This window comes from Gopherus evgoodei, chromosome 13 (genome assembly GCF_007399415.2).
Source record: "Gopherus evgoodei ecotype Sinaloan lineage chromosome 13, rGopEvg1_v1.p, whole genome shotgun sequence".
NCBI classification, from domain to species: domain Eukaryota; kingdom Metazoa; phylum Chordata; order Testudines; family Testudinidae; genus Gopherus; species Gopherus evgoodei.
The window spans coordinates 8,423,630-8,436,852 of NC_044334.1; the positions used below are offsets into that span (position 1 = coordinate 8,423,630).

The window sequence follows — 13,223 nt, forward strand, 5'->3', positions numbered from 1 at the left end:
GTGGTGGGTGAAATAATACCTCCAGTTTAAAACCCAGATTCAACAACTGGATTTGCACTGGTAGGGCCTTGAGTCTGTGCACAGCTTCCTTGACTTTGATGAGGCTCCACTTGGATACAGAGTTCTGATTGCCAGGTCCTAAGTATCTAAAATATTTTAGGATCCTTCAGGATCAAAGGCATTGAATTAATGTAGTTATTCCTAAATAGAGGTTCAGTTTTTTATAAGGTAAAAATGCATTATCAAATGATCATCTTGAGGTCTTAGTGAACCCCCAGAATAACACCGGCTATACTCTATGTGAATAGCCAGACCAGAATGGTGTTTAATGTACAGCTGGTGTGCTTTTTTTTTCATATTGTCAAATGTGAAGAACATTGTCTAAAAAATGCCATTTAAAATATTAAAAAAAAATTTTGATCAAGTTTTTTCTTGCTGTGTAGGTGCTGCTAATAATTAACTTCTCTTCTCGCACAACATCAATGGATATTCAGAGAAACTTGGAAGCAAATGTAGAGAAACGTACTAAGGATACTTATGGGCCCCCTATGGGAAAGCGCCTCCTGGTTTTCATGGATGATATGAACATGCCAAGGGTAAGCTGCCACCCTGTTTGCAGTATAAGATAAGAAGATGATAGGCTGCATTCTTGTGGTCCATTAATGCACAAGTGCAACTGGGTTTATTATACACGCTTGGACTTCAGCTTTGTACCTTCCAATTTCTAAGGTTTGGACCTCTGAGAACTGTGGCATATTTCAGTGCTATTACAATATCACTCTTAAACATTAAAAATGTATCTTTTTTTTGGTGGATAGGCTGCCATCCCGGGGTTGCTCTATCTATAGTCAAACGAGGCAGCTGCCTAGGGCCCCCCCATGACAGAAGGGTGGCTGGGTCTAATTTGAGTGGCATTGTGACTCAGTGTGCAAGATTGCAATGCCACTCACCCAAATTTGGCCCAGCAACCCCTTCATCATGATAGAGGGATGGCTGGGCCAAATCTGCTGCCCTAGGCTTATAAGAAGGGGAGCATCACACTGAAGTTTTGTCCATGGTGGCAGATTGCATTGAATGGCCTCTTTTGTCATTAGGATCTTCCTTTCTTCTTGCCCTTAAAATTCCTGTGACACACTGACCCTCCCTCTGGTTGACATTGGCGGGACGTGACTTCCTTAGACCCATCCATATCTGTCCAAAAGCTTGGCAGGGGTGTATGTGTATGTCACTCATCAGCAACATGAGGTGCTTTCCCCACTGGAAACAATCAAAATGAGCGAGGACAACCAGTGCCCAAAGCCCTACAAAATGTCACTTAGACATGATAATGTTCTATTGAATATGGAGCCAATGATTTTCTGCTCAGCGTAGTTACAGGCAACTCAGAAGGCTGTGACTGAAATATGTTGGCTCTTTCCTTTTTTACAAAGGTTGATGAATATGGCACTCAACAACCAATTGCCTTGTTGAAGTTGCTCTTGGAAAAAGGTTCCTTATATGACCGTGGTAAGGAGATGAATTGTAAGAGTCTTCGAGACCTTGGCTTTATTGCTGCCATGGGCAAAGCTGGAGGAGGTCGTAATGAAGTTGACCCTCGATTCGTTTCACTCTTCAGTGTTTTCAATGTACCTTTTCCTTCTGAGGCATCTTTGCATTTGATTTATGCCTCCATCCTGAACGGTCACACTGAGGTAATGTGAATTTATTTAAAAGGCTTCATAGGATTGTTATTTTTAATTAGTTTTATCTTCCATGAAATTACAGAACTTGAAAGTGTTTCTTTTAATGATTTCCCCTCTTCCCGTTTGTGGCCAATCTTTCCCTTACAGCTTGATGACTGTTATTAATGGGCACTCAGGTACATTCCTGGGTCTTCATTCAAGTTGGGAGAGCCTCATGCATTTATCGAAGGGAAGAATTTGGTTCCAAATAGGGAATAACTTACCTGGGAAGGCAAAGTATTTTGAAGTCATAGCAAACAATAATGCCGCACTTCAGACTGGCAATATTGCTATCACTGTACTAAGGCCTGGTCTACACTATGCGTTTAAACCTATTTTAGCAGCATTAAACCGATTTAATGCTGTACCCATCCACACTACGAGGCCCTTTATATCGATATAAAGGGATCTTTAAATTGGTTTCTGTACTCCTCCCCAACGAGAGGAGTAGCGCTAAAATCGGTATTACCATATCGGATTAGGGTTAGTGTGGCCGCAAATCGACGGTATTGGCCTCCGGGCGGTATCTCACAGTGCACCACTGTGACCGCTCTGGACAGCAATCTCAGCTCGGATGCAGTGGCCAGGTAAACAGGAAAAGCCCCATGAAATTTTGATTTTCATTTCCTGTTTGCCCAGCGTGGAGCTCTGATCAGCACGGGTGGCAATGCAGTCCCAAATCCAAAAAGAGCTCCAGCATGGACCGTACGGGAGATACTGAATCTGATTGCTGTATGGGGAGACAAATCTAGTCTATCAGAGCTCCGTTACAGAAGACGAAATGCCAAAGCGTTTGAAAAAAAAATCTACAGGCTACACAGTGCTGCGTGACAAGCGTAATGGGAAGCCAGAGGCTCAAATGGACGCTCATGGAGGGAGGGAGGGGGTACTGAGGACTCCAGCTATCCCACAGTCCCCAGCAGTCTCCGAAAAGTATTTGCATTCTTGGCTAAGCTCCCAATGCCTGTAGTTTCAAACATATTGTCCAGCGTGGTTCAGGGAATAGCTCGTCAATTTACTCCCCCCCCCACGTGAAAGAAAAGGGAAAGAAATCATTTCTTGACTTCTTTCAGTGTCACCCTATGTCTACTGAATGCTGCTGGTAGACACGATGCTGCAGCAGTGAAGAGCAGTATCCGCTCCTCTCCCCTCCCCGGTGGCAGACAGTGCAGTAGGATTGGTAACCGTCCTTCTTATCAACCTGTGAGTGCTCCTGGCTGGCTTCAGGCGATGCTGGCCGGGGGCGCCTGGGTGAAAATAGGAATGACTCCCAGTCATTCCCAGTAGATAGTACAGAACGGCTGGTAATCATCTTCATCAGCACAACTGGAGGCTGAGCTTCAATCAGCCCCCTCCCTTTCATGTGAAAAGAAAAGATTCTGTCCTGCCTGGACTATCATAGCAGTGGGATGCTGGGCTCCTCTCCCCCACACTGCTTAATGTCCTGCCTGGACTGTCATAGCACCGGGAGGCTGCCTCCCCCTCATTTTATGTCACTAAAAACTCAGTGTTTCTTATTCCTGCATTCTTTATAACTTAATGACACAAATGGGGGGACACTGCCACGGTAGCCCAGGAAGGTTGGGGGAGAAGGGAAGCAACGGGTGGGGTTGTTGCAGGGGCATCCCCCGTGAATGACATGCAGCTCATCATTTCTGCGGGATCTGACACAGAGCAGCTGTACTCTCTGATACACTGCTTCTCTAGTACATTTGCCCCATATTCTAGGCAGGACTGACTCTATTTTTAGAAACCATAAAGGAGGGATTGATTTGGGGAGTCATTCCCAGTTTTGCTTTTGTGTCCCCGGCCAATCTCAGCCAGGGGCACCCATGATAGCAGCAGACTGCACAGAAGGACAGACAACTGTCATCTCATTGCCAAATTACCCTGGCAGCAGACAGTACAGAACAACTGATAACCGTCTCTGCTATCATGCAAAAGCAAATGAATGCTGCTGTGTAGCGCTGGAGTATCGCCTCTGTCCGCGGCATCCAGTACACATACGGTGACTGTAAAAAAAAAAGAGCTGAACGAGCTCCATGGTTGCCGTGCTATGGCGTCTGCCAGGGCAATCCAGGGAAAAAGGGCGGGAAATGATTATCTGGCGTTGCTTTCCCGGAGGAAGGAATGACTGACGACATTTACCCAGAACCACCCGCGACAATGATTTTTTGCCCCATCAGCCACTGGGCTCTCAATACAGAATTCCAAGGGGCGGGGGAGACTGCGGGAACTATGGGATAGCTATGGAATAGCTACCCACAGTGCAACGCTCCGGAAATCGACGCTAGCCTCGGACCATGGACGCACACTGCCGAATTAATGTGCTTAGTGTGGCCGCGTGCACTCGACTTTATACAGTCTGTTTTATAAAGCCAGTTTATGTAAAATCGGAATAATCCCGTAGTGCAGACGCACCCTAAGAGATTTTGTTAGCCACCATGGTCCTCGTCCACAGACGCACTGAAATCATGGGAGTCTTTCTGTTGACTTCAGAATAGACGTTTGGATCAAGCCCCACGTTGCTGCTGACAAACAGTTTTGCATATTATTTTCACTTTTCCACATTAATCATTCTTATTCATTTTAGAACCTTATACACTTTTCTCTTCTCCTTTCCCTTCTCTTTCCTTTCTCCTTGTAGTGGGCTTTTTAAATGTGTTTGTTGGTCTTCAAATAATATAAATACTAAAGTATTGTTAAAATCAGAAAAGAAAACCCACCCTGAAATTCTCTATAAAGTAAGTGTTTTTTGTAGCTGCACAAGGAATGTTGCTAGTGAAACGTTAGTAAAGAGTGATCATCTTGTGCTGAATTGATACATATTGGGCAATAGACTTTTAAGCCGGAAGATAATTTGTAAATTGATGGTTTTCAAAGCTGTCTGTAGCCAGTTACTGTAAATGCACAAAGATCTACAGAATATTGACTTGAAAAGAAACACAGAAAATTAAATATAACGCATTAAACTGCATCACTGAGCACATGAAATTGCAATTTTATATATGAGAATATTATTTATTATCCGTATTGTGGTAGTGACTAGGAGCAGCAGTCATGGGACCAGAACCCCATTGTGCTATGTGCGGTACAAACACAGAACAAAAAGATGGTCCCTGCCCCAAAGAGTTTACAATCTAAATAATAAAATAGCTAGACTAAATGTCAGATGCACATGTTACATTATACACTGAATTTCTGAAGAACATTTTATCTTGCACTGACTTATTTTAAATCTATCAAGTGGGGTAAAGAAGTAGGAAAGTGGAGTATGTTTGATGAAACACATTTCTCCTCGATCAGTCTCGTGAAGAAGTCTTGCCTTTCTCGTGTTTGCAGATTTTTAATGACTCTGTAGCAGCGATCGCTGACAAGATGACGGTCTGTACTTTGGAACTTTATAAAGCGATTGTCCGGGATCTACCCCCAACTCCTTCCAAATTCCATTATATTTTTAATCTGCGTGATCTCTCCAGGGTCTACAATGGACTTGTTCTTACAACCCCAGAGCGGTAAGTGGAGAAAAAGTGTTTAGAAATATTGACTTCAGTGGAACTACACTCATTTATGAGCTGTGCCAGTGCAAGGCAGTTTTGCTATCTGGAAAACACTCACATGTAGCAGTCACATAAATAGGAGATAATAAGGGGTAGCTTTTCTCCTGCAGCTGAGTTGTGCTTTGCTCAGGAGAGTTGGGCATCATGGAGTCAGATACAGCTTCCTGATAGTAAGGGGGTGTCTGGACCATTCTCAGCTGTGGTGTGAGTTAGAGAAGTCTAGGAGTTTCTCTGATTTACTTCCAGCAGCATATAGTCCCTATGAAACTGTATGCCATCTGAGGATCACTGTGCTCTGATACATCACCTTCTTTTCCTGACACACCCTCCATGCCAGGGTAAGAGGGGCACTTGGTCAGGAGTCTGTTCTGCCAGTTTTATCTCAGCTGAGAGTTCTTCGCTCGAGCATAATTCTCAGCTGTTCAGTTATGACCTGTTTAAGACTGACATTTAAGTCAACCCATATCAATATGCCTTTGCCTATCTGCAATGGCATAGGTTATGGATGCTGTGTCAATACTTACTTTCAGCTACCCGACTTCTGCTGTGCCACAGCTTTGATCTTCATTTTGAGTGCAATGCCTTTTTCTTATTTCAGTCAAGCTGCATCCTATTGCTTTGAGTAAATTAATGGTTTATTTTGTTTTCCACCTGACCTCCAGGTTGCATAGTGCACGGCAGTGCTAATGAAGCCAGTAGCAAATGTCTGTAAAGCATCTTTGAATATCATTGACTCTTTTTTCTTCCATCCCATTAAGTGTTGTGGCCTTTTCTTTAATAATTAAGGCCCTGATTCAGCAGTCCAACACAGTTCAGCAAAGTACTTAAGCACAAAACTTTAGGCCTGTACTTCAGTCAGTGGGGTTTAAGCACATGCATGTGCTTAAGTGATTTGTTGACTAAGACAAATTGAAGCATATGATTAAATGTTTTGCTGAATTGGGACCTAAATGGGAACTTTTTATAGCCAAATTAACCAGTACTTCTTCCTGAACAGCATTGCTGAGAATGCAGGGTAAAAGTAAAAGTATTTGATTACTGAGGTTTTAATCAAATTAAATTGAGGATAAAATTAATCAGTGATTGGGCTATGTGAAAAGCTATGTAGATCTCTCTCTCTCTTTTTTTTTTCAGGTAGGTAAAAAAGAGAACCAGTGCATAGATGCAGTTCTCTCTGTTTTGCCTTTCATTGTAGATACATCACTTAGGGGAATAAAGAAGTTTAGAAAATCCTGAATTGTGATATTGTTCCTGATGACAAACACTGTAAAAAAAGATAAAGTTACTCTTTCCAGTGAAAAAGGAAACAAGTCCTGATTTGAATTCAGCGCTATTAACCACATGACTTTATTTGTTGTGTCCACTGATTTGGTGCAGTCTGATACTTTAATTTCGATATAGGTTCCAAACAGTCACACAGATGGTGCGAGTCTGGAGAAATGAGTGCCTGAGAGTTTTCCATGACAGATTGATCAATGAAGTAGACAAGACACTGGTGAGCAACTTCTTCCATTTACTAGTAATCATTTATATTAATATGGGAATTAGTTTAAAATAGTAATGTTAACAACTGTTCCACTACAGTCTTGAAATCAAACTGCAGGCCTGATTCACTGCTGCATCACTCCAGTTTTACACCAATGTAATTGATTTAAACATAGCCCACTGATGTAAAAACCATGAAAAAGGTTAGCAGCTGTCTACAAAAGAATAAGTGAACAAACCCACAAACGGCCAAAAGGTCATTTAATCTGTGATTTTACTGTGATGTTAACAAACTTGTGGGCATTACAGGCATTAGATATATAAAATGTAGCACTGGAAAGCTGAATGAAGTGCTGCATGCGTGTTAGGCTTCTGCTGACTCCATGAACTATTTATGCATCTACAAGAGGTCCTCCTAGATGACCTTCTGGTCTTAAACTCTGTGACTCTATGCTTCATTGGCATGCTTACCATCATCTCCATGTTGCTCTGCAGTAGTGAGAAGCTTACCAGTCCCAATCGTGAGTTTTACCTGATTAAGGGTTAGCATCAGGCCCTGTGATAAACTGGTGAAAATCAGTATTAAAAACTGTGAAGTTAGACAGGCAGCTATACGCTGGCCCAATGGAAATTTTGTCTCTGCAGGGGTTGCAGGATGGAGAGCTCACAATTTCTTGTGTAATACCATAAAATATTTGAATAAGAAAAAACATTTTGATGTGCTAAATCTCCTTACACTTTGATATGTTTGCATCCAATACTATATAATGTATGTGTGTATAAATGCATTTATATTTATATGCATATGTATGTGCTGTATACAGTGTGTGTCTACATTATGTATTACAAGAGTGAATGAATTCTTGGCGACACTGGTGGCAAGACATCAGAACTAACTATAAGAGTGAAGGGTGGTATGTGATTTTACCAGAATAATGATAGTGGTTTTTATAATGGACATATTCTGCTCTCTGTTAAACCTGTGCAGCTCATGGCATCAGTAGTGCCTGGGCTGCTTGTATATACTGCATGGTTTTAGAGGATAAACTCACAATGCTAGCAGAGTCTGATCCGGCATGTTGTATTTGTGCCAGTAGCTTCATTGAAATCAATCAAATAGCTCATGGGTAAGAGTTTGCAGGATCAGGCCCTTCTAGTGTTCCTGAATTCAGAACTCCTTGCATCATTTTACCTGCTTGCTCTGATACACTTCAAGGTACAAGAGCATATACGAGCCTTGATTCAAGAGCATTACAAAGATGATTTAGAGCAGGCCATGAGAGACCCTATTCTTTTTGGAGACTTCAGAATGGCACTGAATGAAGAGGAACCCCGTGTTTATGAAGACATCCAGGACTATGATGCAGCAAAAGCTCTCTTTCAGGTATAGCGCATTAACCAACATCTGTGTCTGAGTCTGTCTGTATGAACTAATATGGTATAGCTATAAAAACCCATAATGGCTCGGGCTTGCGGAGCTGTTTAATTGCAATGTAGGCATTCGGGCTCAGGTTTGGAGCCTGGACTCTAGAACCCTGTGAGGCAGGAGGTCCCAGAGCTCGGGCTCCAGCCCAAGTCCAAACATCTGCACCGCAATTAAACAGCCCCTTAGCCCAAGTCCTCTGAGCCCCAGTCAGCTGGCACAGGTCAGCTTGGGTTTGTATTTGCAGTGTTGACATACCCATAGTTGACAACAGTTTGCCCTTTAGGTGGGTGGCTATTAACATAGATGGATGAGCTCGCCAGGTTCCTCACAGACCTACATTTCTATGATTCCATGCCACCTGTGGTACATTCAGGCTTCGACAATTTTCCGAACTAAAAGCTACAAAAAAGTAGTATTCACTTCATTTAATCTGCATGCTTTCTGACATTTAACTAAAACCTAAGTTGGAGACATTCTGGGCTCACATGCAGTATGTAATTCAAGTTTTATAAACATATGTTGGGTTGGTTTTTTAAGGGACGCTGTCACAGAAAAGTCACATCTCAGTCTTAATTCTTCCCCCTTTTGTGACTAATAACAGCTGAGAGCACTCAAACTGAAAAGGATTAGAGAGCGAAAAGCTTTTCCCCCTTTTTTATCAGTTTGTTTACTTTGGGCATGTGAGAGTGCTTTGCATATAATCATTTTCACTCTTTCCTCACTGAGTTGTAGTTTCCCCTGCTGTTTGTGTGAGTCTTTCACATAGCAAAAGGAGAGAGAAAATCATTTTACAAATAGGAAAATACTGATTGTAAAGCAAGAAAAATTGGTATGAGGATTCAAGGGCAGGTGTAGGTAACTCAGTTTAACTCAATTTTGGATTAGATTTGAAACAGATTTGTCCACGGATTGAAACATTTCCAAAGTAAATAAATAGTGCCATTTTTTCATAATATTCCAGTGCAGGCTTTTGTTTGTTCTTTGTGTGAAGTAAACTTGTTTGGAACCAACCCCTCGTTGTGCACATATAGTTTCCACTGGCTTTCCACTAGGTTTGGGTATGAAATAGTAGAAATCAGTGACCGTCTATCTATTCCATGAGCTGAAGAAATCCCAAATGCTAAAATCTTTCTGATAATCTATTTTTTCTTAATGTCCTTTTGTGTAATAATGCTTCTAAATAAATTATTACATTATGTTTGTTTATTAACCTTTTCAGCATTTCCCATTTCTTTTGTTAACTGTCTAACAAATTGGCTTTAAAGGAGATTCTTGAAGAGTACAATGAAGTTAATACGAAAATGAATCTGGTGCTCTTTGATGATGCTTTGGAGCATTTAACTCGCGTGCATCGCGTTATACGGATGGATCGAGGCCATGCCCTGCTTGTAGGAGTGGGCGGCTCAGGAAAACAGTCCCTGGCAAGACTGGCTGCATATACAGCTGGATGTGAGGTTGGTGGGATTGCTCATTTTCACTGAAAGGGGTTGAGGACAGAAGAATGGTGGGTGGTCCCTAAATTGAGTAGAGCATTGAAGGGGAGGTCACAGAAATTAAGCCTGATGCAGACAATGAGGGAAAATGAGTGAAATCAAAATCAGGGTAATAGCTGCTCTCTGGAGAGATTGAAAGGGGTGAGGTGAGCATTCGGAGATTGGAGATTACAGTGATTTGGCATGGAAGATTATGAGGTCTTGAACCTGGGTGTTTGTGGTTGGGAGCAGAGAATACAGGGTGGGTTTTGGAGATCTAAGTGAAAAATCAGTAGCCTTTAACTACTACTGTTGTTATTTATCTGTAGTGCAGTAGTTCTCGGAGGCACCAGCGAGGCCTCATTGTGTCCAGTGATATACAAACATCTAAATAAGATGGTGCGGAAACAAAGGAGAGGGAGAAGTCCAAAATGATTTTGAGATTCCAAGCCTGGAGGATTGTGGGAATGGAAAAGTTTAATGAGAATACAGAGCAGGAAATATTTTGTCACCATTTTACTTTCACATTATATGTTTACTAGTTATAAGACCAAACCAGAACCCTGGGGAAGTTGAGTTCCAGATTCAAAATCATGTTGTTGGCCCATCTCTACAATATTCTGTGTCTTTCAAGTGTATTTCTACGTTGCACTTATTAGGTGTTTGAAATTGTTCTGAGTCGAGGATATGGAGAAAACAATTTCCGTGAAGACTTAAAAACATTGTATATAAAGCTTGGTATTGAGAACAAGTCGATGATTTTCCTGTTTACAGATGCCCATGTGGCAGAAGAAGGTTTTCTGGAACTCATCAACAATATGTTAACTTCAGGTGATGCAGGAAGAGTGATTGCTAATCTGTAAATACTTGCAATGCACAATCAAAAATGCACCTTTGCTCGAGCCACCAGACAAATGTAGCTTTTAAATATTAATGTTTCCTATTCATACTGTGTCCTCTGATGCTGGAGTTCATGTTTCAGTCTGAGGGCAAAAACACTGTTTCTTTAAATATTGCCTGAAATAACCTTGGCTTTAGTTACAGCTTTTCTGCATCCCCACATGGCCATATACATATGCCTGGGTAGGTTTAGTGGACTAGAATGGTTATTTTGCCCTGGCCGTGATGGCTTGACCCAGAATTCTCAAACTGTTCCCTAATGTGGACTATATCTTAATAGAGGTTGTCTCATGGACATCTTTGATCCCATTCACAATCCAGAGGGACACGTCCCCTCTCACTGGCAATTGAATAACATCCCCATGGAAACTACAGCAAGAGCTTGCATGGAAAACTACATCTTAAGATGTATTTTTAGCATATTTTAGTGCATTTAGCAGCTAAAATGAGAAGGAGAAAACACCATGTGACCATCCTCTCTCCATAGACCACCACCACATGCTCTGTGAACCACCAGTGCGCCACAGCCCTGTTTGAGAATCTCTATTACAAAGATCACACCTACTCTCTTCCTTATGTCCTCTTTCCTTGTCTCGTGTGTGTGTGTGTGTGTGTGTGTGTGTGTGTTTGTCTAACCTTGTCCTGATGTCTGTCTGTATCAGCTGTTAAATACATAAGAGTAGCCATTCATTTGTGATAGTTAAAATGAGGACTGATTATTATATTCACTATGTACATTTTGTGTATAAATCTGATGCAGCATGCATTTTAATGGTGTTGTAGCCATGTTGGTCACAGGATATCAGAGAGACAAGGTAGGGGAGGTAATATCTTTTATTGAACCAACTTCTGTTGGTGAAAGAGACAAGCTTTCAAGGTACACAGAGAGCTCTGTGTAAGCTCAACCCAACTTCCGCTGGTGAAAGAGACAATCTTTTGAGCTATGATTTTTATGTTTGAAACCTAAACAAAAATGAAGTAATTATTCCTCACAACACCCTTGTAAGATGTGAAGGTACCATGATTATTGCCCCCATTTTCTGGATAGGGAGGCTGAAACACAGAGAGTTTAATTAAGTGATCTGTCCAGAGCTATTAAGAGTAATTTTTGCTGAGCCAATTTTAGAAGTCAGGAATTTCCTGACTTCTGGGCCCATGCTCATTCCCTACACCCTGCTGCCTCTTTGCCATACTGACAACTTTCTGTGACTCCTCTGTCTTTATGTGATAGGAATTGTACCAGCACTTTTTCCAGACGATGAAAAAGACTCCATACTCAGTCAGATTGGAGATGACGCTATTAAAGCTGGAATTGGACCTGCTAAAGAAAGTGTCTGGCAGTATTTTGTAAATAAGAGTGCAAACAATCTTCACATTGTACTTGGGATGTCACCAGTTGGTGATACCCTGAGAACGCGTTGCAGAAATTTCCCAGGTCTGTATATTAAATCTAACACTTTAGTGTTTAGCCCGTGTACCTGTGAGATGCAGGTCTGCAGTTGTCTTTTATATACAAGTTCTCCAGTGGGCATGTGCAGATATCTGACAAACATGCAGTTAAACTGCATCAAGGCAAACATACACTATAGTGCGTTTCATTATTAAGAACTTGCACAGTTACTTACCACACATAACTGGAGATTATTGATTGACATTTACAAGGTCAGTTTATATTTGGGTCAGACAGTTAACAATCAGTTAATTAACTTATTTGAGCCAGGAATGTACAGTAACTCTCAAATTGTCTCCATCCTGTGGTTTGGTATTTGCAGAGAAAAGTAGGCTTGTGAGTGGCTGTGAAAATAAGAGAAGTTTTATTGCATCTCGTACTAAAGAACAATGCACTGAGCTAGAAGAAGGGAAGGGTAGGCTTGGATTGGATTGTTTTGGTGACAATATTCATTTGTTTTAAGGTCTTGTCAACAATACTGGTATTGACTGGTTCTTGCCCTGGCCCCCACAAGCCTTGTACGCAGTTGCCAAGTGCTTTTTAGGTAAGTAAAATGTCAGGGATTTTTAACCTTCAAACTCATGGTATATCCAGTGATATCAAGAAACACACTCCTTACTTTAAGATAGTGTAAGGCTCTTTATTTGCTCTTACGTTAAGGATGCTTCTTGGGTCTAAACTAACAGTGTAACAACTAAAAAAACATTCAAAAATGGTTACTGAGATACCATAGAATATCAGAGTTGGAAGGGATCTCAGGAGGTCATCTAGTCCAACAAATGCTCAAAGCCAGGACCAATCCCTAACGAAATCATCTCAGCCAGGGCTTTGTCAAGCCTGACCTTAAAAACCTCTAAGGAAGGAGATTCCACCACCCTCCTAGATAACCCATTCCTGTGCTTCACCACCCTTCTAGTGAAAAAGTTTTCCCTAATATCCAACCTAAATCTCCCCCACTGCAACTTGAGACCATTACTCCTTGTTCCGTCATCTGGTACCACTGAGAACAGTCTAGATCCATCCTCTTTGGAACCCCATTTCAGGTAGTTGAAAGCAGCTATCAACCCCCCCCGCAATTCTTATCTTCTGCAGACTAAATAATCCCAGTTCCATTAGCCTCTCCTTATAAATCATGCGCTCCAGCCTTCTGATCATTTTTGTTGCCCTCTGCTGGACTCTTTCAAATTTTTTCACATCCTTCTTGTAGTG

General features: G+C 41.6%; 1 protein-coding gene across 1 annotated transcript in view; it reads left to right on the forward strand.

Annotated features, from left to right (window-relative positions):
• The window catches only part of LOC115661161 (dynein heavy chain 10, axonemal-like), an 85,308-nt gene that overhangs the window by 40,885 nt on the left and 31,200 nt on the right, over window positions 1–13,223 (forward strand). Inside the window, exons 39-47 of the mRNA XM_030583410.1 lie at window positions 444–596; window positions 1,431–1,691; window positions 5,064–5,236; window positions 6,683–6,776; window positions 7,983–8,150; window positions 9,458–9,646; window positions 10,324–10,495; window positions 11,796–11,999; window positions 12,478–12,558. Coding sequence (XP_030439270.1) covers window positions 444–596; window positions 1,431–1,691; window positions 5,064–5,236; window positions 6,683–6,776; window positions 7,983–8,150; window positions 9,458–9,646; window positions 10,324–10,495; window positions 11,796–11,999; window positions 12,478–12,558 — 1,495 coding nt within the window. The remainder of the gene's footprint in view (window positions 1–443; window positions 597–1,430; window positions 1,692–5,063; window positions 5,237–6,682; window positions 6,777–7,982; window positions 8,151–9,457; window positions 9,647–10,323; window positions 10,496–11,795; window positions 12,000–12,477; window positions 12,559–13,223) is intronic.